The 25,951-nt window shown below is 39.7% G+C and overlaps 1 protein-coding gene across 1 annotated transcript; it reads right to left on the bottom strand.

Annotated features, from left to right (window-relative positions):
- Nucleotides 1-3,234: 3,234 nt before the first annotated feature.
- LOC148019472 (protein DETOXIFICATION 16-like) lies at nt 3,235-7,105 on the bottom strand. Its single transcript, XM_087661103.1, has 8 exons — nt 6,650-7,105; nt 5,751-6,295; nt 5,491-5,577; nt 5,309-5,365; nt 4,953-5,191; nt 4,702-4,820; nt 4,107-4,193; nt 3,235-3,495 (listed from the first exon to the last, which is right to left on the bottom strand). Exons 1-8 carry the CDS (start codon nt 7,004-7,006, stop codon nt 3,430-3,432), a joined length of 1,557 nt encoding a protein of 518 aa, XP_087517229.1. The 5' UTR covers nt 7,007-7,105; the 3' UTR covers nt 3,235-3,429.
- Between the last annotated feature and the right edge of the window lie 18,846 nt (nt 7,106-25,951).

The raw sequence follows: 25,951 nt of genomic DNA, 5'->3' as shown, positions 1-25,951 counted from the left end.
GCTGATTTGCATAAGAACCAAGTATCATTTTTTACAATAGCATCATACTCAAATTGCATAATAGCCGTCCGATTTTCTTCATTTTGTATCTCTTTAAAAGATAAAATCTCATTCTCATCACATAGACTAGAGACAATCAATGCATAACAATCTGATGTATACAAGGCACTACAAGAGCTCGAACGAGTACAACTAGTCAACAATCACACAATGTTTGCACTAACCATTTTGGCATAGTCCTAGGACTACTCAATCTCTACTCTCTCATCAAGAAGTATATCATTCACATCTACATCACAAATGGGTTGATCGGTGGTATCATTAGAAACTTGTATAGGGACTGAAAAGCTACCTCATCCTGGCTATGCTACACGTGACTATGCACCAATGAAAATAGGGAAAAAAGTGTCATTAATATCTTGTGAGCACAGATCTGTCCCTTTTGTATATCCAATTAAAGGGTGAACAACATCTTCCACAAAGACAATATCACATATAACCAAAATACACTCATGTTGTGGATGTTATAACTTATAACCTTTGCTTTTAGCATTCTGCCCAACAAACACTACAAGAAATGGAGAGGTGTTAGCGAGACACGCGGTTAAAATCAACATATGACGAGTGTCACATATGCGACTAAAATTTGTGTTGCAAACAACAAAAAAATTGGCGACACAAACAACGCACCTGAAGTGATGTTGATAGGAATGTGCATAAACTGAAAAGCGTCACATTACTAATTGCATCCCATAAGCAATGCTTATCTTATTGCATCCCATATGGGACACTCACTAATTGTGTCCCATAAGAGATGCATGCATCCTATGAGGGACACTTCCGTCCCATAAGGGATGCATACGTTGCATAAAGAACGCCAAGCAAATTGCTTTCCATAAGTGACGCTCTGAATTTAAAAATGCTGTGATTACCTCTGTGACTCGTTCTTCATTTTCTACTTCTTTTTTTTCATCAAGGTACCCAAACATGCAATAAGCCAAGGTAAATGCTCTTCTTCTCTCCATCTTTATGTATCTTTAGTTTTTTTTGTTACTTCTTTCTTTTTTCTTTTGTATGAAGGAGATTGTATAAAAGAGATAGATGCATAAGGAGAGCACAACCAAGGAGAGCTTCAAGGAGAAGAAGATCGAGAAGGAGTGGGAGCATACATGTGTCTTTGAGCCTTGAGGTAAGCCATTTTCTTCGTCCTCCCTCTTTTCTTTATACATCTTGTGTATGGAGAGAGAGAGAGAGAATTATGAAAATTGAGAAAGAGATAAAGGAAAAGGGAAAGAGAGAGGGGATCGAGAGGGAGAGAAAAATTCAAAAAAGGAGAAAATTATGAAATTTCAGAAAGAGTGTATAAGAGAGATGGAAAGAGAAAAGTAAATTAAAATGTAATATTTGTGAAGAAATGTTATTTTTAATATAAATGAGCAAATGAGAGAAAGAGGAGAGAGAATTAGCTAATGTTAGTTTTTTAAAAGAAATATAGTGATTTAAAATCTTGCATTTACTATAGAATGTTTTTTAATTTGAGAGAGAGAGAGAGAGAGAGAGAGAGAGTTGGTAAGAGAGAGAGAGGAAGATAGAGATAGAGGAAGAAAGACAGAGAGAGAGAGAGAGAGAGAGAGAGAGAGAGAGAGAGAGAGAGAGAGAGAGAGAGAGAGAGAGAGAGAGAGAAAGGAACCCCAAGCCTTGTAACATCTACACTATACACCAAAGGTTCTTCTTCAAAGTTTATCTGTAGGACATGCAAGAGAACTCGACATAAGGAGCAAGACTACTTGAACAAAGGAAAACCGAAGTGCAAGACTTGCAACAAGTTTGGACATATCGTTAAGAATTGTTGAAATCAAAAAGCAAATTTTGTACAAGAATCATCACAATCTTACGAACAATATTCTAAAAATATTTTATAAAATTACCTACACTCTTGTCAACTACCGCCAAGGGGATTATGAAAAGTATCATGCTAGAGACACGTTTAATAGATGATTGAATCTCATAAGCAAAGAGAAGGATATGCATTCAAGCTGAAAAGCTATAAAAGACGTACTTGCTCAACCATCAATTAATCAAGTTTCTTCCATGACATTATGGTTTGATTCTTATTCTTCTTCTATCCTCCTTAATCCACTAATCTCTTTGTGTTTATCCATGTTTTGTAACATCCTTTAATAAACCCTACCATGAAATCTCATCATGGATTTGCCACAAAAGAGAACTAAAGGGGGGAAGGGGGGAGGTGAGTCTTGGTGATTTCAACTGGCCGTATCAAGAAGAGTGAGTAGTGAAAGATGCGCTTACAAAGATGGTAAAAATAAGTTCATCTCTTGTGTAGATAAACACACACACAGAGAGAGAGAGAGATGTGTTTACATTTTCAAAAAGCCAAAATGACCTATGAGAAAAGAAATGAAAACCTCTGCCCATTTCGTCTTGATTAGAGCACAACAATGTTAAATGAAAACAACCAACCATGATGACTACAAGTATAGACTGCCACCATGTACAAAAATGATCTTTGAATGATCCTTTAACTAGCCTATAAGATCCCACTCCAATCAATGTGAAACTCTAGAAATAATGTACCCTCCTCAAGGCAAGAATGTTTGTCATGTGAAATCAATTCCACACACACACACACAAAGTGAAAACATATATCCACCATAAAAGAGCAATATTATTTTTATTTACATGAGATACAACATCTTCATTGTAGAGCATCACTAATAGAACACATTAGCTAAATAATCAAACAATTGAAACAACATCATAAACAAAAATGATGCAATTCGCCAGGTCAAAATTAGGCAACACTCCATAAACCATAGTCAAAATGGATTGAGCTGATCTCACAATCTCCATTTTCCAAAGTGTTAGGAACTCAATGACCTTTACGTTGTTGTTGAGGAAATAAAGAGTAAAAAAGCATGTAGAGTATTCATTATGGGTAGGTTTGATGTCTGTTTTGGTGCGATCATAATATACATCATCTCTGGCTCGTAAATTACAACCATGCAAACATATATGCAACATTATGAACATCTATAAATCTAAAAATGTGAGGTCTAAAGCTTGTGATACTGGATTGTAGTTAGACAACTATTAGAACAGCTAAAATCTTCATGTTGATTAGAGGAAAACAATCGCCTCTCTTTATATGGAAGACTTTAAGCCTAATGAAGATTTCAAAAATATTTGTATCAATGATTTTCATACTCATGAAGATTACAAAAAATTTTGTTTGAATGATTTTCATACTAACAAAGATTACAAAAAACTTTGATTCTCTCTCTCTCTCTCTCTCTCTCTCTCTCTCTCTCTCTCTCTCTCTCTCAAACTTACAAAGAATGTCCCACTTGAGCCATAATGACAACCCTTGGCTCTGGGGTTTTGTTGGCTTCTAAGTTTCACTTGATGAACTTAATTGAGAAGGGGTTCATGTAATGTTGACGTAGAAATACCAAGTCGTTCGATAGCCTTCTTAACCTGCATCATATTAAAATTGAATGCTTACCAACCTCAACCCTTGTATCTATTATCAATTGTATTTCTTAAAAGTATAAGACGAACTCCCACCCCCTAGATTGTGACATCACAAACTTTATATCAAGGAGGCACTATATTTCTAGGTGCAATTGGAAGCAAGGGGTTGTCACCTTGAGTTGGGGAGTGATAATTTCTTGTCACCAACCATACATAAGTAGGTACACAATACCTCCCATATGTAAACTCACCCCAATCCATCCATCCTATACTTCAACTCACCCCAATCCTTCCATCACGTACTTCAACCACACCTCGCAAGGTATGCAAAGCCTCCCCTACTCACTAGGGCTAGCATTCATTTACCCCAATTATGCTTAGCTAGTTATGAAGTGCTTTTAGTGTGAGATCATCTAAGACTCATACTCCCTTACCCCTTCCAAATCTTGTTAACTCAAAGCAAAACTCAAATTTTCTTTCCTATTTGTTAGAGAGTTGCATAGTACATTGAAAATCAATAGGAAAAAACCCCTTTTTTTACATAAGAGAATGCGAAGAATGACTTGAAATTACTCTTAGCCCAATTAGCAAGGCAAAGGTGCAAGAATTATTACCTCTTTTTCCCAATCCATAAGATAAGTGGCCACTGCATAAGTAACAAATTGAACGAACGTGCCAACAATCAACCCAATCCAAAGCCCCTGAACATTACAATTTATCAAACACTCACTGAGGCATTGCTCATCTTGTATGAAAAGTGGGCTCCCATGCAACAAAAAGCATAGTATGCCCACATGAAAGTGCACATAGATCTATGGCCACTAGTAAAATGCCCAAGAACCCCCACTTATGCACATGCTTAGTGGTCAATACATGGTTATAAGCATACAACACATGCATGGTATACATACACCGATGGACATTTGCATGCCATAATCTTCAAAAATATACAAGCTTGGGATGCACACCAATAGCATGATACAAGTTATGTATATTGCTAGTGGTCCCTTACCCGCAGGAATAACTATCTACATATGTGGTGCCTTCCCTATGAATCCCATCTTCAAAATCACTATTGGGAAAGGATCATGAGAAAACTCTCTTTTCTCGTTTCAAGAAAGGCTTTAATTTGTGCAGAAAATCATTTAACCTTCAATCATGCGTTTGTTCAATACTAAGAAGCATAAAAGAGTCTATAGAGAGACAAACCTTTCCTTCTAGATGGGCTAGAAACGCTAGGACGCAGCCAACTGGTAGTCCAACAATGTAGAAAGAGGACAGATTCATATAGGCTCCAGCTTGTTGCCATCCTGATCCCCTTAGGACCCCTGGCAAGCACCATCAAATTTTAGCAGGAGCCGCAAAATCACATGATTGGCTATAGAACCAACTTTCAAAATGAATTCTTAAGAGTTATAACTTCTAATCTAGCACTAGGAATTCACTAAGAACTTCCATACCAGAGAGCACTGCTTGCAAAGCATCAAAAGCTGACGAGGCTGCAAATAGGGGAATATAGCCTGCTATAGTATCGACCACCTCCTCATCATTGCTGTAGACCCAACCCCACACATTCCGAACCAACAATAGGAACACTACCAAAATCAAGGCTTCAACACAGGCAAGAACCCGTGAGACATTCACCGCTAGTTCGGCAGCTTTCGCATTCCCGGCACCTAGCTCGTTAGAGAGTCTCGTGCTGAAAAAAGGGGCTAAAAACCCTTGAGTTGCTGTACAACACTGCATGCAGAAGTAATGGTGGGAAATCATATTATACTCTCAAAGACTGTATCTGGGCATCGATGCTCTAGCTTACCTTACAGCCGATGCCATACCAAACGGTATCATGTAGAGCATTGATTCTGAGTTGACACTTTCCCATTGAAAAGCACAAGAAGAAGGTTAGTGTTCAGTAGTTGCCTCTCATGGTCGAAATAATTGTATTTTGTGCTTATTGCACCAATATCGGCAGAGAATTAAAGAAGGACAATAGCTAACCAGATCGCAATGACTCCAGTTGTGAATTCCGGATTGGGTAGAAATCCAGAAATGATGACCAAGATCTCATATGACCACCACTCTAAGCTGAGATAAAGCCAAATCGCTCAAACCAAGATATACACTGTAACAAAGAAGCGGTAAAGCGCTCTCTCTCTCTCTCTCTCTCTCTCTCTCTCTCCCCCAACCAACACACACTGTACACACACACACACATCTTTTTCTGACACCAGAGCTGGCTTTCAAACCGCAAAGCTTACCACGTCATCATTGCCGAGGGAACTGCAAGTGCAAGAAAGCTCTTCATATCCTTCAGTGCTGCTGTAGAGATAGGAGCTACACAATGTGCGCATTTACTTGAGAGCTTCGTGTAAGTTGTGAGGGAGAAGACAGTGATCCACATGGAGATACTGTTTGCAAGAGCAGCCCCCTTGTAGCCCATGCCGGTGTGGAAGACCAAAGCCCAACAGATGGGCACATGGCAAGCCAAAGTGATGGAGAAGCACAGGAACAGCGGCCTGACGAGGCTCTGCGCTTGAAGGAACTTGACGAGGGAAGCATAGAATGAAGTGGCGAACAAGGTGGGGATGAGCCACACTCCATACGCTCCTGCTTTCGCTGCAAGCTCTGGTTCTTGCCCCAGCGCCACAAACACTTGGTCCATGTACACCCACAGAACTGACAGTGGCACCGAGACAACATTGAGCACCACCATCGACCTCTGCATGTATACCCCCAATTTCTGATACTCTCCCGCCCCAAACGCTTGCCCACATAACGTCTCCATTGCACCACTCAGACCAAGCTGCAGCTCCATCAAAACACCAATGAAGTACCCCCCAGCAATATATATATCATCCCTCCAACAGAAGGAAGAAAGGAATTAGGAGGGAAGCATGAGTTCATTGGTGGGCAGAAAATGGTTAATAAACACATTACAACATACACACAATAGTGCTACGCACAGTATTGCTTGCACAACATTAGCACACATGCAATGAGCTTCTGCAGGGGAGGCCGCATGCCGGCGGCCTGTGTTCATGCATGTAGGTAGGTCAGGTGCCCTGCCCACGCCCCCGACTGCACCTAGCTAGATATATATCCATGGATGCTAGACATTAGACGTAAACGTGAAACGCAAAGGGGAAGGACATTATACCACTACACTGTAGCCTGTAACGACGGAGAACGAATAGGCCAAGGAGGCTGCTGAGAGTTCGAGTGATCCTGTGTGGCCAACAAGCGTAGTAGAGACGAGCTGCAGCAAGAAATTTAGTAGATTGCCAACGATGAGGGGCCATGCCAAGCTGCACTGCATCCTCGCTTCCTGCCAGGTGAACCACTTATTCCAAGCCAGCTGCGTTTTCTTATCAAAAGTGGCAAGCAGCTGCTGCTGCGCAGGGTCGCCATTAGAAGCGCAAGAGCTCGTTATGGGAAGTCTCGCTTCTTGTTCTTCCCCGTCTCGCGGGAATGCTAATGCAGAGGCCGGCGGCATGATCGTCAGCACTTGCCACATGCGAGAGAGGAAGGAAGATTAGGTGTTCGGGTGCGCTGGCGACTATGGTATTTGGTGACTGGTCAATAATAAACGACCTTTTTAGAAGAGACAAATGGGGTTTGCCATGTGTTTCGAAAGGCCAGTCTTATGGTAAGACCCCGGACCGAGGTAGGCTAAGGGGGGAGGTATAGCGGCATGACCCATGCCTCCAATTTGAAGGGCTCTATAACTTTTCATTTATAGGGTTTGCCACTAGTCCCCTTTTCTTTTCAAAGAGACTAGCGTTTTGTGCGCATGGAACGCTAGGTCGCTTCCGGCAGCTTCACTATCAAGTAGCAAGCGAAGATAGTACGACAATTTCACTCAACAATCCATTTCTCATCTTTCTCTCTCCTCTTTTTCCCCTCTCTCTCTCTCTTTCCCCCCCAAATTCTTTGTCTAATTCTCTCTCTCTCTCTCTCTCTCTCTCTCTTTGCTTTCTATTTTAGTTTATTTTTTTCCTCTCCTGATTCTCTCTCTCTCTCCTTTTTTTCTCTCCTTGCTTTTCTTCTGTCTCTCTCTCTCCTTTTATTCTCCCCCCTCTCTCCTCTCTTTTCTTTCTCTCTCCCTCTCCTCTTTTTTCCTTTTTTCTTCTCTCTCTCTCTCTTTATTCTCTTTTTAAATTTTTTCTTCTCTCTCTCTCCTCTCTTTTCCTTCTCTTTCTCCTCTATTTTTTATTCTCTCTCTCTTTTTAAATTTTATATTTTCTCTCTCTATAATTCTCTCTACATGTTCTCTCTCTTTTCTTCTTCTTCTTTCACTTTCTTCCCCCCTAGTCTCTCTTAAAGTACGTAAATTTGATCTTTTTCTTATATATTATTCTCTCTTTAAGTTTATATTCTCTCTCTTCTCTTCTCTCTCTCTCTCTCCGTTCCCTTTTCTTCTCCCCTTTCTCCTAATTTTCCTTTTTTTCTTCTTTCCCTCTCTTTTAAATTTTATCTTTTTCTTTTCTCCTTCTCTCTTTTAGATTTCATATTCTCTCTCTCTCTCTCTCTCTCTCTTCCCCCCTCTCTCTTTCTCTCTCCCTTTCTCTCTCTCTCAAAAAATATTTAAATTTTAAGAAGACTTTTCTCTTTTCTCTTTTTCCCCATCTCTCTTCCTCTTTTCCTCTCTCTTCTTATTCTTATTCTTCTCTCTCTCTCTCTCCTCTCCTTTCCTTCTCTCTCCTCTTTTTTTTTCTTTCTTCTCTCTTTAAATTTTTTTCTTTTCTTTTTCTTTTAAATTTTATCTTTCCTCTCTCTATAATTCTTTATGTGTTCAAATTTTCTCTCTTCTTCTTATTATTTTCTCTCTCTCATTTTCTTTTCTCTGTCTCTGTCTCCCCTCTCTCCTCTTTTTTCGTTTTTTCTTTTCCCCTCTCTCTCTCTCTCTATAATTCTCTTTCTCTTTATTCCCTCCCTCTCCTCTTCTTTCTTCTTTGCTCTCTCTCTCTCTCTCTCTCTCTCCTTATTTTAATTAAAAAGAAAGTTTTTTTCTTTCTTTTTCTTTTTCTTTTCTCTTTCTTTTAAATTTTATATTTCCTTTCTTTGTAATTCTTTCTCTTCTTCTTCTTATTTTCTCTCTCTCATTTTCTTCTCTTTGTCTCTCTCCCCCCTCTCTCCTCTCTTTTTCTTTTTTCTTTTCCTCTCTCTCTCTCTCTCTCTCTCTCTCTCTCTCTCTCTCTCTCAAATTTCATATTTCCTCTCTCTATAACTCTCTTTCTTTCTTTTAAATTTTATCTTTCATCTCTCTATAATTCTCTCACTGTGTTCAAATTCTTTCTCTTCTTATTTTCTCTCTCTCATTTTCTTCTCTATGTCTCTCTCTCCCCCTCTCTCCTCTCTTTTCTTTTTTTCTTTTCTTCTCTTTCTCTCTTAAATTTTATATTTCCTCTCTCTATAATTCTATTTCTCTCTGTTCTCCTCTCTCTCTCTCCCTCCTCCTCTTCTTTCTTTTTTGCTCTTTGTATATATATCTCTCTCTCTCCTTATTTTAATTAAACAAAAAGCTTACATTAAAAAGTTTAATCTGAGAGAGATATGTGGCAAACCCTAAACTTATTTATTGTAGCCTACAAAGAACATTTTGTACAAACACGTAGCAACCCTTTTTCACATGTTGCCTTTATATTATATAAGGGGCCGCCATAATCCATGTATGGTCTACCTTTGAATGATCTTACATGTGGAGATCATATGATCCCTGTGTGTGTGTGTAGGTGAGAGAATTTCAAATCATTACATATAGAAACATCGACCTATAAGTGGTGGCTCAAAAAATATAGCATATCACACAAAGAAAGAACATTGATCCAACAGTGTTGACTCAAATATGTAGTGTTGACTCAAATATGTAGTTCATTGGACAAATAATATATTCAAAAGTGTTGGCTCAAAACTATAGTTTACCTTACATTATAAGTCACATTAGATTGGATGCATGTGTCTTTACCAATATAATAGTGAACATCATCAATCTTGTAATACATTCCAAGTGGTGGCAATTGTACATGCAAGAGGAATAGTCAACACTAAGATATTGAATAACTCGATTCATTCAATTATTAGCAAAGCAAGACGTAATAGGGATCAATAACATGCAAGTTTTCAAAATTTCATGAATTTTTGTTCAAAAGGGCAACTTTGGCCTTAACATGATAGCTTGAGTAATAAAATATTCAATGTCAGTTTATCTACAAAATTAATGCATGTTTAGAAGTGTAATATGTCCAAGCATTACAAATGCAAATATAACCCTCCTCTTCCCTCCCTCCCTGCCTCCCTCCACCCCCCTTCTCATGCATGTGGACATGTCGAACAAAGAACATTGATATGTAGTGTGAAGTTTGCACACGTATGTGGAACTCTCTCTAAATTTGAGGCCTAAGGCATGCTTTTCAAAAGTGTATCACGTATGCATAGCATAAGCATATTTACACATCACCAATGTTGAGCACAAATTTGCACACAATGTAAACCACATAATAAGCACATAAAGTAAGAAAATTATATAGTGGTAGGGTTGGTACCATATTCTACATAATCATAGTATAACCACATATAATACACTTAGCATGGACAACATACAATGCTAGAGATGGTACCACATGATGAATCCTCACATTACATCAATGTGTAACACACATTCATTAACACTTGATTGATTTCTCATTCTTTCTTCCAATCATTTACTCTTATTCTCTCACATACCCTTCTATAGTGTAGGATACATGACGGAGCTTCCACTATGAATCCATGGAGATGCACTAGGTTGAGAGAGAAGAGAGCAGACACAACATGTGTGGGTATAATGACATGAACCTCTTGAGGTTTTTCAGATATATATATCAAACATAGTACAATACCCGCAAAGGGTATGTTCACACGTGTAGGGTGCACGCATAGTGGCCCTTCATTTCCAACAACCTCCCACCTAAGCAGCATGCCTTAAGGTTGAAGAAAAGAATCAGCTAATTCTAAGTATGTACAAAGCTGAAATACATATATCTATCCAACTCCCGAGTCCCATCATCTAGCGGCAATGAGCAACCACTCTGCTGCAAGACCCTTCGTGAGAGGTCTATAGGATTATCATATGTATATACCTTGACAAGCTCAATGCTCTTTGTTAAGTACATCCCTAATAAAGTGATACTTCACCTGTATGTGCTTTGTTTTTGCATGAAAGACAGGATTTTGTGCTAGTATGATAGTACTCTAACTATCACAATGGAGGACAGGAACCTCTGTAATGCCAAGCTCTCCCACCAGACGTGAAATCCATAAAGCCTCCTTGCATGCCTCAATGGCAGCCACATACTCTGCCGCTATAGTAGACAATGCAACACACTTTTGCAACCTGGATATCCAAGAGATTGATCCCCTTGTGAAGGTGAATACATACCCTAAAGTAGACTTCTTGCAATCAGAATGACTAGCATAGTCTGCATCTGTAAAGCCAATAACAGATGCCTTCTGCTTTCCAAAGCAAATGCACAAATCCTTTGTGCCCTTAAGGTATCTCATGATACCCTTCACTGCTTCCCAATGCTTTTTTCCAGGATGTGTCATGTACCTGCTAACTACTCCCACCACAAATGAGATGTCAAGACGTGTAGCAGCCATAGCATATATCAAGCTACCAATAGCTAAAGTATACAGAATCTTGGTCATTTCAACCTTTTCATAATCAGATGTAGGGCTGTCATCTACACTAAGTTTCACATATGGAGGCAATGGTACACCAATCACTGTCCCGCCCTCCATATTGGAACATTGCAAAATCTTGGATACATACTCCTACTGTGACAGATAGAGAAGATCCTTTGACCTGTCCCTGGAAATACACATCCCAAGAATATGATTTGCCTCACCAAGATCCTTCATGTCAAAACTATTGTGTAGGCTTTGCTTCAAGGTGTCCAAAGCATGAACATCCTTGCCTGCAATCAGCATGTCATTCACATACAAAACCAAGAGAAAAAGGGTGCCATTTGCTGCCTTTTTGGTGTATAAGCATTGATCCACTTGACTCCTGTTGAACCCTTGAGATTACATGAATGTATCAAACTTGTGATACCATTCTCGTGGTGCATGTTTAAGTCCATACAAACTCTTATTGAGTTTACATACCATCTTTTTTTTTCCCTTTGCCACAAAACCCTCTGGCTATTACATATCCACGTGTAGATCACCATGTAAGAAAGCAGTCTTTACATCCATCTGTATGAGTTTCATATCCTCACATGCAATCAAGCCCAATATGGTTTGCAAAGTAGTCATCTTGACTACATGAGAGAAGATCTCATAAAAATCAAACCCATATTCCTACTTGTACTCCTTTACAATAAGCCATGCTTTGTACTTTGGCAAGGAACCAAAAGTAACTTTTATCTTATAAACCCATTTGCATGGTAGTCTTTTCTTCCCTTTATGAAAATGCACCAAATCCCAAGTGCCATTCTTCTCTAGAGATTCCATCTCTGACAACATAACCTTATGCCATTTCTTGTTATCCTATCTATCCATTGCTTCTTTGAGGCATGATGGTTCACCACAATCTGTCACCATGATATAATTAGCAGCATACTGAGCACCAGGAACAAACCTATCTGGCTATCTTGAAATTTGGGTTGACCTATGGACCAAAGATTCAAGGTTTGCTGGTTGTTGGGCCTACAAATTTGCATTTATAGCCCGCTGTCCAGAAATTTCAGCATGTTATTTTGCTAGTTCCGGTTGTCCTAACTTCGTGTTTTCCTGCTGAGACTGTGGTATATCATGGGCAACTCCTTGTTGATCATTTTCAACATCATTCCATGCAGTTTCAAGGTCATTTATAGTAAGTATTTGCTGCTGTCCAATAGGCATTCTTTGTTGTCCTATAGGTATATCTTCCCGGGATACAACCCTTTTGACCTCCTCTATCTTTTCGGGCTATTTGTGCATGTGGTCTTCTCGGAAGATAACATCATTACTACCTACTACTTTCCTTTTCTCGGGATCACATAATCAATACCCCATTTCATCCTCATCACCATATCCTAGGAAAAATGCATTTATAGGACTTTGGCTCAAGTTTGATGTGTTCTTCCTTACGAATATGCACGAATGTCTCACAACCAAACACTCTCAAGTGAGCTTACGAAGGTGGCTTGCTTGACCACACTTCCTGAGGAACTCTCCCCCCCAAAGACATGTTTGGTATAACTGATTTATCAAGTGAACAACTTATACTAGCCTTTGCCCAAAATCCATGAGGTATGCAGTATGAGATAGCATAGTACTGACCTTGTCCTGTATGGTCCAGTTCATATGCTCTGCAACTCCATTTTGGGGTAGATTATGAGGGGTAATGAGCTCTCTCTTTATCCCTTTACTGTCACAAAAGTCATGCAAGGCCTTTGATACATATTCCCCACCATTGTCAAAGCGAAGATATTTTAATGTTTTACTAGTCATATTTTCAGCAAATGCTAGAAATTTCTTGAATTTATCCAAGGCCTCGTCCTTACGATGGATAGAATACACCCACACTTTGCGTGTAGCATCATCAACAAAAGTGATAAAGTATTTATTTCCCCCTAGAGACAACCCTGGCATTTGATATACATCTGAATGTACCAACTCTAAATGAGAAGATTTCAATAAAAGAGACTTTTTATGTGATGTTTGAGTATGTTTACCATAGATACAATGATAACAATGGTCAAAATCAACATACCTCAAACATGGCAAATAACCCAAACGAGTAAGCACTTTCATTCTAGTTTGACTCATGTGTCCCAACCGTCCATGCCACAATGAAACACTCGGCTAGTTAGCAATGGCAACAACATGGTCACGCATACTAGATACATGCAATGGATACATAGTATCACTCTTAGAGCCTCTAGCAATGATTCTAGATCCCTTACATATCTTCCATTTGCCATCCCCAAAAGTGGTGTGATAGCCTTCATCGTCTAGATGCCTTGTGCTTATCAAGCTCTTCTCAAGCTGGGGTACATGCCTCACATGATGTAAGGTAAACACTGAAGAATATTGAAATTCCAACTACACACTGCTAATCCCTACAATATCACATGCATAGTTGTTCCCCAAGTAAACAACACCATGTGTGCCACCACTGTAGTCAGAGAATCACTCATGGTGTGATGTTACATGAAATGAAGCACCTGAATCAAGGATCCAAGTGTGCATGTCATCATTAGAATCTACAATAAAAGACGGTGCGCTAAAAAAAAGAAGCAAATAGGACATCACTGCCACTGTCACTCTAATGATTGACTACATTGACTTCCTTTATCTTGACATTGCTCTTCTTTGTAGGTTGGCTATCTTTTTTCTCATCCTTGCTATCGTCAATCTTTTTACCCTTATCTTTATCTTTCTTCCACTTATAGCAATCTCGCTTAAAGTGTTCTTTCTTGCCACAGTGATGGCACTCTACATCTTTCCCACGAGACTTGCTGCATCCTTTATTTTCAGATTTTTCCTTCTGTTGGGATTTGCCTCTAGTATGCAATGCATTGGAAGACTTGTTGGCTACAATATTATTCTATCTATTTAGCTCTTCCATAAGCAAAGAGCTCTCCACATCGGAGACTGGAGTATATCAGCATGGCATTGGAGTTACTCATGGCTGTCCTGAACGTATCCCAACTTTCAGGCAAAGTGCATGGTAGAAAAGTAGCCTTAAACTCACCATCAATGTTAAACTTCAAAGCAACCACTGAAAATCAAGTTAAACTCATTGAGATGTACCGACAGGGCTTTACCTTCCTTCATTCAAAGGTCCATCAACTTCTTCAGCCAGTAAACCTTGCTAGCAGCATTCTTCTAAGCATACAACTCCTCAAGTCTAGTCCACATAGCATAGGTAGAATCCAACTTCTCTATGTTAAACAACAAAGAGTCTAAAACTAAAAGCTCTATCGTAGAGCATGCAAGCTCATCCAAATCTTCCCAATCCTCTTTCTCAATGTTTGTTGGTCATACCCCCTTTGGCTTAATGGGATTCACCTGTTTCTTTTGCACTAAGACATTGTAGCACTACTTCTGCCATATGGCAAAGTTATGTGCACCCTTAAGCTTTTTGATATGCAAAAGGTTGCTTCTATCACTACTGCTAGCCATGATTACAGCCCAAAGATGACTTTGTCACAAAAGACAAGCCCAATGTATCACACAAATAACAAAGATGAAAGGCAAGTACCAACTAGCAATATTTTCGAAATTTTCAACTTAGTTCCACCTATTGATCATGTTCAAGAATAGCTAGGAGTATGGGCTTAAAAACATACATCAGTACTTTACTAAATAGCATTTGATAGCATTACAGATAACATGTCTACATGTAAGACCTACTGTCCACCATAGTGTACAACATGCAAATCTCTGTAAAAAATTATATATTTTAGCCCAAGATTGATGCACAAAGCATGTGCAATCAATGTCCAAGCATATGCCTATGATTTAGTACCAAATCAGTATCCAAATACATCAATGGGAAGCATAAATCTGTACCGAATTCTCTCCCAAATATAGTACCAAATGAGTGTTTGCTGTAGCAAATGACATTCACTACTCAAATGCATTCCGGAGTCATGACAAAGCATGTGACATCAACCATAAGCATCAGTGTATCAACCCAAGTAGTTAAGAAGCGCCCAAGAAGTAATAGGCATGTATTTCACTAACAAAATAATCTTCAGCCTTGGTTATGATAGCAGCCAAATCTCTGACAAACTGAGTAAGAAAAATGCTCAAATCAACTCCAAGATGATCTCCGATTGGTAGGCAAATATCCCCAAATGTATGGGCATCAACCAAGTATGAATAGGCATCATGTATGCATCACCACTGAGCAAGAACCTTTCAGGATAGGGGACTACCCTGTGATTTCAGCCTATGGACTATTATTCATAGTCAATATCTGAGTATGGAAGCGCTCCAAGAGCAATGCCAATGCCAAAACAATGCTTAGCATCCAAGCTATGTTGCCAAGAGTATATACTAACTGCCAATGATGGGGAGAGTTGAAGATTGATGCTGTCTGTCAATGAAAACAGGGTACTGTCATGATGCAAACAACGTCGTGAGCTATTTCTGATGCAGAGGACCTGCTCTTTGGCCAATGACCCTCTTAGGGGTGCTCAAAGCATTACCATGAAGGACCTGAACAAGCATAGAAAGGTTGGAAGTAGCTGGGAAAACATGGAGCATCAAATGCATACCTTTGAATGAGAAGCCATGGCTGCCAATGGAGAAATCTTCGAATGCAAGCTGAAGCAATGTCGAGGAGCTCCTCTGTCCAACTTTGATACTAGTTTGTAGTGCAAGATACGTGATGGAGCTTCCACTATGAATCCATGGAGATGCAGTAGATTGAGAGAGAACAGAGAAGACACATCTTGTGTGAGTACAATGACATGAATATCTTTAGGTTTTTTAGATAGATATATCAAACATAGTATAATACCTGTAAAGGGTATGTTCACCCGTGTAGCGTGCATGCACGTTCGCCCTTTATTCCTCACACCTTCTACATAACATATAATAGATTCAAACAAAACCTACAAATATATAGGCCTCATAAAAATCAATCAAGACAATTATCAAATAAACATGTATATTAAGAACATAAATGAAGAAATTTTGAAAAAGCTAGCGACAAAGCACACGCTTATTTATAAATCATCTTCTCTTGCATGCAAAGCTCCTCTCTCCAATATATTGAACATCTCCTTGATATCTCCTACATGCAAATCATACATAGCACCTCCCACCACATGATATCACTACCCTGAAGAAAGTTTATTATGAGCTTTGAACATATATTATAAGCATTAACTTGATTAGCCCATGAGGGAAATATTAGTGAAGTTATAGACTCTCTCTCTCTCTCTCTCTCTCTCTCTCTCTCTCTCTCTCTATCAATTCTAATAAAAACCATACACAACTAGTTTCCAGGCCTTCTACATGGACATGGTAAGTAGTTGTTGCCACCCACTAGTAAAAATGATGTATAATAAAATATATTGCGTAATGGCGATGTCTTGACACCATCTTTATACATTATGTTTTGAACAAAGTTAAAGAATGGTGAGTGCATGAAATTTACTCATTGAGACTACATGAACCATTAATTACTTTGTCTTACATAGCTTTCGATCGATAGTAAATGGTCAATGATAATATGTTATGCACATTTGATAGATAACCTTCAAATGTCTTTGGCTTTTAATAGCATCCCACTATTTGACCTACTTGACTTGAGCTCAACATAGCGTGCAACTATTAACCGTCAAACGAGAGAGGCGACAAGATGGGAAAATAGCAGAATGGCAAAAAGGCAGCAAAAAGCAATGCAAATGAAGTGAGAGGCGTAAGGCGTATAATAATGTTTGCTAAATGCCCGCAGCCATATAATTCACGCCAGCCATCAAGGGCACTATGCCACGCAAGAACATTTGCACATTGTGTTTGGACTGTATCCAATCTGAATCAAATAAACATCAATAGAAAACAAAAGCAAAAAATGACTAGACACAATGATCCTAACCTTGAATGTGCTATGAGTAGCACTGCACGAATAAGCTGGTATTTCAATGGACAAACCACACCCAAAAGTGCAGTTATGGGCTCAAGAGTTTGCATTCGAAGGCTTGAACTGATAAACCTAGACCCAGAAGATGAAGAATTGGTACCTCCTGCTCATCTTAGGATCAAACTCACCACAAAAAGTGGACATGTTGATGCACTCATCGATGAAGGAGCGGATTTCAATACTTTGACTTATGAAGCTTGGACTTTAATAGGCCGACCAAAGCTCACATCGTCCAATGCAACTCTTAACACTCACGGTGGACAGCCACGTTCACTTCTACGAAAATATAGAATTCTTGCAACCATCAGAATAGAAAGCTTGCCCATCATGTTCAACGTCCTTCCAAATAGGGAGAACAGTGGGAAAGAAATCCTCCAACGACCCTTTAAAAAAGAGATAAAGTGTGAGGTCGACTATTGTTAACAAGATTTTTGAATGGATTTTTGAAGTAAGGACAAGTACAAGGAAAGCCTCAAATTTTGGAAAATGGCTTGAAATTATGTTGTGAAAGAGAGTCGGGCTCCCTCGTGTGCAAATTGTAATGATAAGGGACAAAACTTCAACATGGAAACAAGGACTAAGTTCATGTAAAGTGAGAAGCGGTCTTTTGGCCATAGCATGAGAAGGATGCCCAAGGGCAAAGGGAAAACCCTAACCCTAGAATAGAAACCCTTGGAAGGATGTGAGGAGGAGGAAATCGTAGAGAGAGGGCAGAATGAAAGAGAGGATGAACAAGTGATTCAAAAGACCATAGAGACTGAGAGAGTCCTTGGCCATGTTGAAATTGAGGAGCCACATTGGGGGTTGGGCTCACAATCAATACCTTGGAGAGTGCACATTTGTGAAGAACAAGGAGAATGTGAAGTTGAGGTTGAAAATCCTATTAGTGGGACTGATAAGTTAATGGAGGAGGATGAGATGGAGATAGAGGACTTTCTCTCAATATCGATGACTTTGAAAGCAGAACATGATGGACATGAGTCCAAGATTGTTTTCCTTGATGTGAAAGAGAGTGAGGAATTTGCTAAGGCAAAGAAGGCTAACTTGTCTAGTATTGATGAAAATGATGACATGGAGTTCTTTTGGAGCCTTGAGAGGAGGTTGGAAGAGAAAAGTGAGGGGTGTCCAGGTGAGACCCCAAGTGATGAAATTTGTCTAGATGTGATTGGGAGTCCTAGAGAGGCTCTAGCCATTGAGAAGGAGTTTGCGCATGAGAGTCCTAGAGGAGCTCAAAAGGTTTTTGCTAATGGTTTTGATGTAGAGACAAGCCAATCTTGATTGGCACATTGTGAGAAAAGAATGCTTGCTGTCAAAGAAGAAAAAGGTAATAGAAAGAGAGAGAAATCCTCTAGTTTTGAGACTTGGAAGATGTTGAGGTTGAGAATGAGGAAATGAGCAATGTCTTGGTATCAATTGAGGTTAAAGCTATGGGAAGCGAGTACAAAGAAAATCCTCCAAATATAGAAGTTGATTGTGAGTATTTTGAGGCTAGTAATATGCACTCTTGGTGTGATGTTGGTGATGGAAGCTTGATGGCTTCTAATCTTGCCGATGATCAAAAGTTTGGAGAGATTCTAAGTTTTGGTGGGAATTCAAAAGGCATTCCAATTGTTGAGGATGCTTTAGATGTTGTTGAGAGCCCTCGAGTGGCTTGAGTGTTTCATGACTTTGGTTGTCACACTGAGAGGAGTGAAGTTAGCCCAACATATCTTGAACGTCATGTTGTTGAGCAAGTTATTGGTTCTGACAAAAAGGCACAAGTATGTGTGATCACATAGGCTTGTGTAGAGGAACTCGGGATCAAAATGATCGAGGGATTTGGTTTTAGGCTGAGGTTGGCTAATCTTGCCTGGATAAAGTGCCTGGGGATCATATGAGACTTTGAGGTGAAAGTCTATGATGTTCCGATGAGGATCAATTGCCATGTTATGCCTAATCGAATAGGGGCCTTCCTTGAATTATTCAAAGACCATGGCTTAGGAAGGCTGGAGCTATTCAAGACTGGGGCAAGGGCACAAACACCATATATGATTATCGAGGTTTGCCTTAAAAAATTGACATGTCCACAAGAAGGCCCATAGAGATTGAGGATAGTGAGAATGATGAGTCTGAGGAAGAGGACACTGATTTTTCAAGTAGGGAGGAAGAGGAGTATGAGTCCAAGACTAGATTTGTTGCTACTCAAGAAGTGTCATGTCTTAATTTGGAAATTGGAAAAGAGGGAGAGAGAGTTGGAGAGATGATAAGTAATATGCCTGAGCAAGCAAACGCTATAGAAGATATGACTTGTGAAAGTTCTTGTAAGTCAAGAATTAAGGACAATGAGCTTGAAAAGGATCCATGTGGGTTGACGACCGAAGACAAAACTCATGTTAATGGCATGAAACCCTTGGAAGGATGTAAGGAGGAGAAAACCCTATAGAGAGAGCATAATGAAAGAGAGGATGAATAAGTGATTCAAAAGACTATAGAGATTGAGAGAGTCCTTGGCCATGTTGATATTGAGGAGCAACACTGGGGGTTGGGCTCATAGTCAGTACCTTGGAGAGTGTAGATTTGTGAAGAGCAAGGAGAATGTGAAGTTGAGGCTGAAAATCCTATTAGTAAGATTGATAAGCTAATGGAGGAGGATGATATGGAGGCAGAGGACTTTCTCTCGATATCAATGCCTTTGAAAGTAGAACATGATGGACATAAGTCCAAGTTGGACATAAGTCCAAGATGGTTTTCCTTGATGTGAAAGAGAGTGAGGAATGTGCTAAGGCAAAGAAGGCTAACTTGTTTAGTGTTGATGAAAATGACGACATAGAGTTATTTTTTAGCCTTGAGAGGAGGTTGGAAGAGGAAAGTCAGGGGTGTCCAAGTGAGACCCCAAGCAATGAAATTTGTCTAGATGGCATTGGGAATCCTAGAGAGGCTCTAGCCATTGAGGAGTTTGCTCATGAGAGTCCTACAGGGGCTCATAAGGTTTTTGCTGATGGTTTTGATGTAGAGACAAGACAATCTTGCTTAGCACATTGTGAGAAAATTTTTTTTGATGGCAAAGAAAAAGAAGGTGATAGAAAGAGAGAGAAATCATCTACTTTTGATGTTGGAAATCTATTGGAAGTCCCTAGTAAGAAGTATCAAAAGAATCTTCTTACACGAGTCTACTGAATCCGAGGAGGATTGGGGTTGGAACTCTGAAGGGTTCATTGTGAGGGTGAGGATGAGCAATGAATATTGATAAAAAGAACTTTTGTGTTTGCATTTGCATGGAACATTGTTACCTTAGTGTAGGCTAGGCACCATTATACTCAACGCATCCATGTATTTTATGTAAGCATTGCTTGCTTGACATGCATGGCATTCTTTTCAAACTAAATTTCTTCTCAAAACGTGACGTGTGCTGACCACGTTGTACATCAATGGCATGATCATGGTGTTTCAATATAGGTGCACAAGGGTGTCATGAGGTGCCCTAGCGGTGGGCCCTACTGTGAGGCTTGGGATTCTTATTCCATCATCATGTGTGAGAGAGTGAGGGGAGGGGTGAGAATAGGTCTTTCTTATGATCAATGATTGAGAGAAGAGGATGAGAAGAGAGTTCCTTATTTAATTGTGGGGTATCTAAGTACATATGGCTCATGAAGAGTTTAGGGTTGCTTATATATGTATTATTTTAATTTTTTTAAATACCTAGACTGACCTACTATATACATACGTTACATAGTTAGTACATATTCAAGATTGTTTTGTGGAATGTGCTAGATATGGTACCAATTATGGAGGGTTTTTTCGTTGTTTTGATTTGGGTGTTTGATTGTATTTTGTATGTGTGTAATAGCCCAAATATAATTACATATTGTTGTTGCTTGTATATGTACTGTGTGTGTTGCATGCTTGTTTGAGCAAACATGCATAAGGATAGATGCTTACAAGACCCTTATCCAAAGGGGATAAAAAGAGAAACCCATTACCCAGGCTACATTAGGCAGGTGAAGAAAACAAGTAATGTACGTGAAGAAGGCAAGGCAAGAAGGTGTTGGAAAGAGGAGGAGGAAGGTCAAGGGCCAGAGATAGAAAGAGGGAGGAGTCCAAGGGGAAGAAGACCCGAGAGAGAGAAGAATCGGGGATAGGAGTTCTTGAAGGAGCAGGGCTTGCTATTTTGGTCGAGGAGGGATCGCCATCTATTTGGGAGGGTGGTTGACTCAAAGAGGAGGAGGAAGGCCAACTTGAAGAGAGGTGTGGAGCGAGGCCATGACCATGGTAGAGGCTGTAGTCTTATTGATAATGGGGGATCTTACTACTATGTAGGGAATCTGAAGGTGCCTTTTTCAGGACTTGACAGAGTGAAGAATGTGATTGTGGATACAAGGTGGCTACTTGTTTCTCTCAATGCAGCTCTTCTATAGCCTATATTATAGGCTAAAGCTCAGAATTGTGAAAGACAAACAGCTACAATGTGAACACCACAAGATTTTGTAGTCTGTGATGGTGGTCAAGATCTGAAAAAATCCGTGCGGGTCTCATTGAAAGTGGAGAAGCTACTGCATATGAAATTTATTGTGATGCATGTGGTTTGGAAGATGAATGAGCTATTAAAAACATCAGAATAAAGGGAAGCATACAACTGAGTATGACTATAGCAATAAACAAGGAACCGGCAGGTGGAGAGAATTGCAACGATTGCATGCATATGACTCTATCCTCAATTAATCATCCAGAGGAAAACAGTGGAAAAAAATATTTATATACTGGTGATTCTTGTATAGAGTGCAGGTTGGCAACGTCAACAATACCAGAGCTCATCCACTCACTCGAAGACTTGGCTAATGAAGTAAGGAGATGCCTTCAACATATGCAACTACAGCACTCTTCTATCATCATCACAACCTCTGGGGTTATGAAGCCAATGATTCTTTTGGGCGAACACCTCCGAGTAGAATTGGGAAGCAACTGACTTGCAATAATAAGAAGCCAATCGTATGATAAGGTTGGGTCTGTAAGTTGCCAGGACTAAAGTAAGGCGGCTTGTTATTTCATGAGAAAAGAGAGAGTAGTAAGAGTTGTAGGGTGACGGCCAGCATGATCTAGAGTTGTATGTATACTGAAGGGTGGCACCAAACTGATCTGACTATGTTCATAAAGTGGCAGGATGCTACTTAAGGTGTAAAAAAGGGCAGCTGCTTCAGACTTGCAGGGTTGCCTTTTCTTCGTCAATCATAGGGCAGCTACTTTGAAGGTTGTTGCATTAGGGTTTCTTATGCCCCAACTTCTCAAAGAATTCCATGCCAAGGGTGGATACATGCACTGATACACCATCATGGAGCATTACATGGCATGAGGCTCGTCAGAGCTATATCTCACAAATTCTAGTTACATGGGAACATGAGGGAGTACCCTAACTGAGCATGCACTTTATAGCACATCACTGGGGATATCCCGCACTCATTAGGAACGTCCGAGGTAAGAGGTAAGGTGGTAGGGTGAGACAGAGGGTCGTGAAGATCAACTGTGAGCTTGGGAATTCGTTAATTGCTTGTTATACATGGTCACCATGTTGGCGAGATCAGGAAAGGGGCAATGGTTAGAGTGGAGATTTTCCATCATTGTGAGGGTGACGATGAGTGAGGAATATTGATAAAAAGAAATTTTGTGTTTGCATTTGCATGGAACACCAGCACCTTAGTGCCGGCTAGGCACCAATTCTACTCAATGCATCTATGTATTTTATGTAAGCATGGCCTAGTTGACATGCATGGCATTCTTTTCAAACTAAATTTCTTCTCAAAACATGACATGTTCTTGACCATGTTGTACATCAATGGCATGAGCATGATGTTTTGATATAGGTGCACAAGGGTCGTGAGGCGCCCTAGCGGTGGGTCCTAGTGCCAGGCTTGGGATTCTTTTTCCATCGTTATATGAGAGATATGAGGGGAGGGGTGAGATTAGGTCTTTCTTATGTGATCAGTGATTGAGAGGAGACGATGAGAAGAGAGTTCTATATGTAATTGTCGGGTATCTAAGTAGATATATCCCATGAAGAGTTTAGGTTTGTTTATATATGTATTGTTTTCTTTTTTTTAGTACCTACAAAGAGCCTACTATATACATATGTTACATAGCTAGTACATATCCAAGATTGTTGTCTGGAATGTGCTAGATATGGTACTAGTTATGGAGGGTTTTTTCATTGTTTCGATTTCGGTGTTTAATTGTATTTTGTATGTGTGTAATTGGCCAAATATAATTACATAATTTTTGTCACGTGTATATGGATTGTGTGTGTTGCATACTTGTTTATGCAAACATGCATAACGACAGAGGCTTACAAGACCCTTATCGAAAGGGGCTAAAAAAAGAAACCCATTAACCAAGCTACATTATATGGGTGAAGAAGACAAATAATGTATGTGAAGAAGGCAAGACAAGAAGCTAGTGGAAAGAGCAGGATGAAGGTCAAGGGCCAGAGATAGAAAGAGGGAGAAGAGTCCAAGGGGAAGAAGACCTAAGAGAGAGAAGAATCGGGGATAGGAGTTTTTGAAGGAGCAGGGCTTGCTATTTTGGTCTAGGAGGGATCGCCATCTATTTGGGAGGGTGGTTGACTCAAACAGGAGGAGGGAGGCCAACTCAAAGAGAGGTGTTGAGCAAGGCCATGACCATTGTAGAGGCTGATGTCTTATTGATCATGGGGGATCTTATTGCTATGTAGGGAATCTGAAGGCACCTTTTTCATGACTCGACATAGTGGAACATGTGATTGTGGATACAAGGTGGCGGCTTGTTTTTCTTGATGGAGCTTTACTATAGCCTAGATTATAGGCTAAAGCTCAGAACTTTGAAATACAAATAGCTACAATATGAACACCAAAGACTTTGTAGTCTGTGATCGTGGTCAGGATCAGAAAAAATCCGTGCTCATCTTGCTGAAAGTAGACCAACTGTTGCAGACAAAGTTTATTGTGATGCATGTGCTTTGGAAGATGAAGGAGCTATTAAAAATGTCAGAATAAAGGGAAGCATACAACTAAGTATGACTATAGCAATAAACAAGGAACTGGTGGGTGGAAGAGAATCACAACAATTGTATGCATATGACTCTATCCTCAATTAATGATCTAGAAGCAAACAATGGAAAAAAACTTTATATACTAGTAATTCTTGTATAGAGTGCAAATTGGCAACATCAAGAACACTAGGGCTCATCCACTCCCTCGAGGACTTGGCTCATGAAGTAAGGAGATGCCTTCAACATATGCAAGTGCAGCACTCTGCTATCATCATCACAACCTCTAGGGCTATGAAGCCAATGATTTTGTTGCGTCAGCACCTCCGACTAGAATCAGTAAGCAACTGACCTGCAGTAACAAGATGCCAATCGTATGATGATCTTGGGTCTATAAGGTGCCAAGACTACAACAAGGCAACCTATTATTTCATGAGAAAAGAGAGATTGGTGAGAGCTGTAGTGTGATGGCCAGCACGATCGAGAGTTGTATGTATACTCCAGGGTGGCACCAAACTGATCTGACTATGTTCATAAAGTGGGAGGCTGTTACTCAAGATGGTAGAGTTCATGGGAATGAACGGTCGCTTGATGGAAAGAAGCCATAAAAAAGGGCGGCTGCTTCAGACTTGCAAGGTGGCCTTATCTTCATCAATCACAAGGCAGCTACTTTGAAGGCTATTGCAAAAAGCATGAAAAGAGAGAGTGGGAGGATAATTATTTGTGCCTTTCAAGACCACAACAGTATGTTGGTGCAGGTCTAGCACTCCAAATTCAATCATGAGGCTGCTATGCATTTATCTTGAAAGAAGGGAGTTTTGAATATTTTAGAACTCATGTTATGCGTGTGCACTATGATTGAATTTATCTCAAGCTATGCATTAAAAAGGCCAAATATGATGTTTTTTTAAACTTCCGCCACATGAGCTCTCTGTCAATAAGCTTAAGATAAAATAATTGCCTAATCAAAAGGGCACTTTTTTCCCAATTTGTTGTTGTGAAAAATTTAGGAAAGCCTTTTGTAGATACTGCTTGATCAAATCAAATTCAAGTGTACTCATGACTCAAAAATCCTAAATCAATATATAAATAAAAGAGGGGTTTGTTTTGTAGTTCTCCATGGTGTTCAAGAGTGACCTTGAGGAGATGATTATGATGGAGGGGGTTCTTAGGCTAGTGCTGCCTTCACGAATGTTTTAATGAGGAGAGTAGATTTGCATGATCTTCATAAGCTACTTTGTGGTTCTTTTGCAAGGTTGTAGCTAAGGTTTTTGTTCTTCTTGATTAGGTTAAAGGCAGTCGATTATCTTTTCATGATAAAAGGGAGTGAAAGGAATGTGGTATTGTTGCTCAGGAGTGAGTAAGGGGATAAGGGGGGGGGGGGGGGGTCCATATTGGTCCAAAGAATCATGATCTGGATCTTGGGTTCTCTTAGTTCTTCAAAGAAATGACCCTTAGAAATAATTGTGACCTTTGAAATCCCATTTAGCACTCCTTCCTTTGAAATAACTATGCATGGGGTTAATGTTTTGAGGGGAAAGAAATTAAAAAAAAAGCTGAAACATGTCCTTTCTTCTATACCTCGATCTTTTTAAAGCATAGGTGCTTTGCACTATCAAACCTTGAAGGAGTGGTTGACTAGATGTTCTTTAGAACCTTGTTAAAATAAAAATAAAAATCTTGTTCCAATGGTAGATAATGGCATTTGAAAAGATCATCTTTATGAGCCCACTCTTGTTAGAGATTTGGGAAGAGGCTCTTGGGTAAACTCATCGGTTGCTTGGTCCATATGTATTGTTAGATATTGCCCTTGTTAAGAACCTTATGATGAGATATTCCAAAGT

The sequence above is a fragment of the Lygodium microphyllum genome, chromosome 20 (assembly GCF_053477565.2).
Source record: "Lygodium microphyllum isolate KBCC chromosome 20, Lygodium_microphyllum_v1.1.10, whole genome shotgun sequence".
In the NCBI taxonomy this organism is placed as follows: domain Eukaryota; kingdom Viridiplantae; phylum Streptophyta; class Polypodiopsida; order Schizaeales; family Lygodiaceae; genus Lygodium; species Lygodium microphyllum.
Note: the sequence above shows the minus strand (reverse complement) of the source record. Positions and strands in the feature narration are given on the sequence as shown.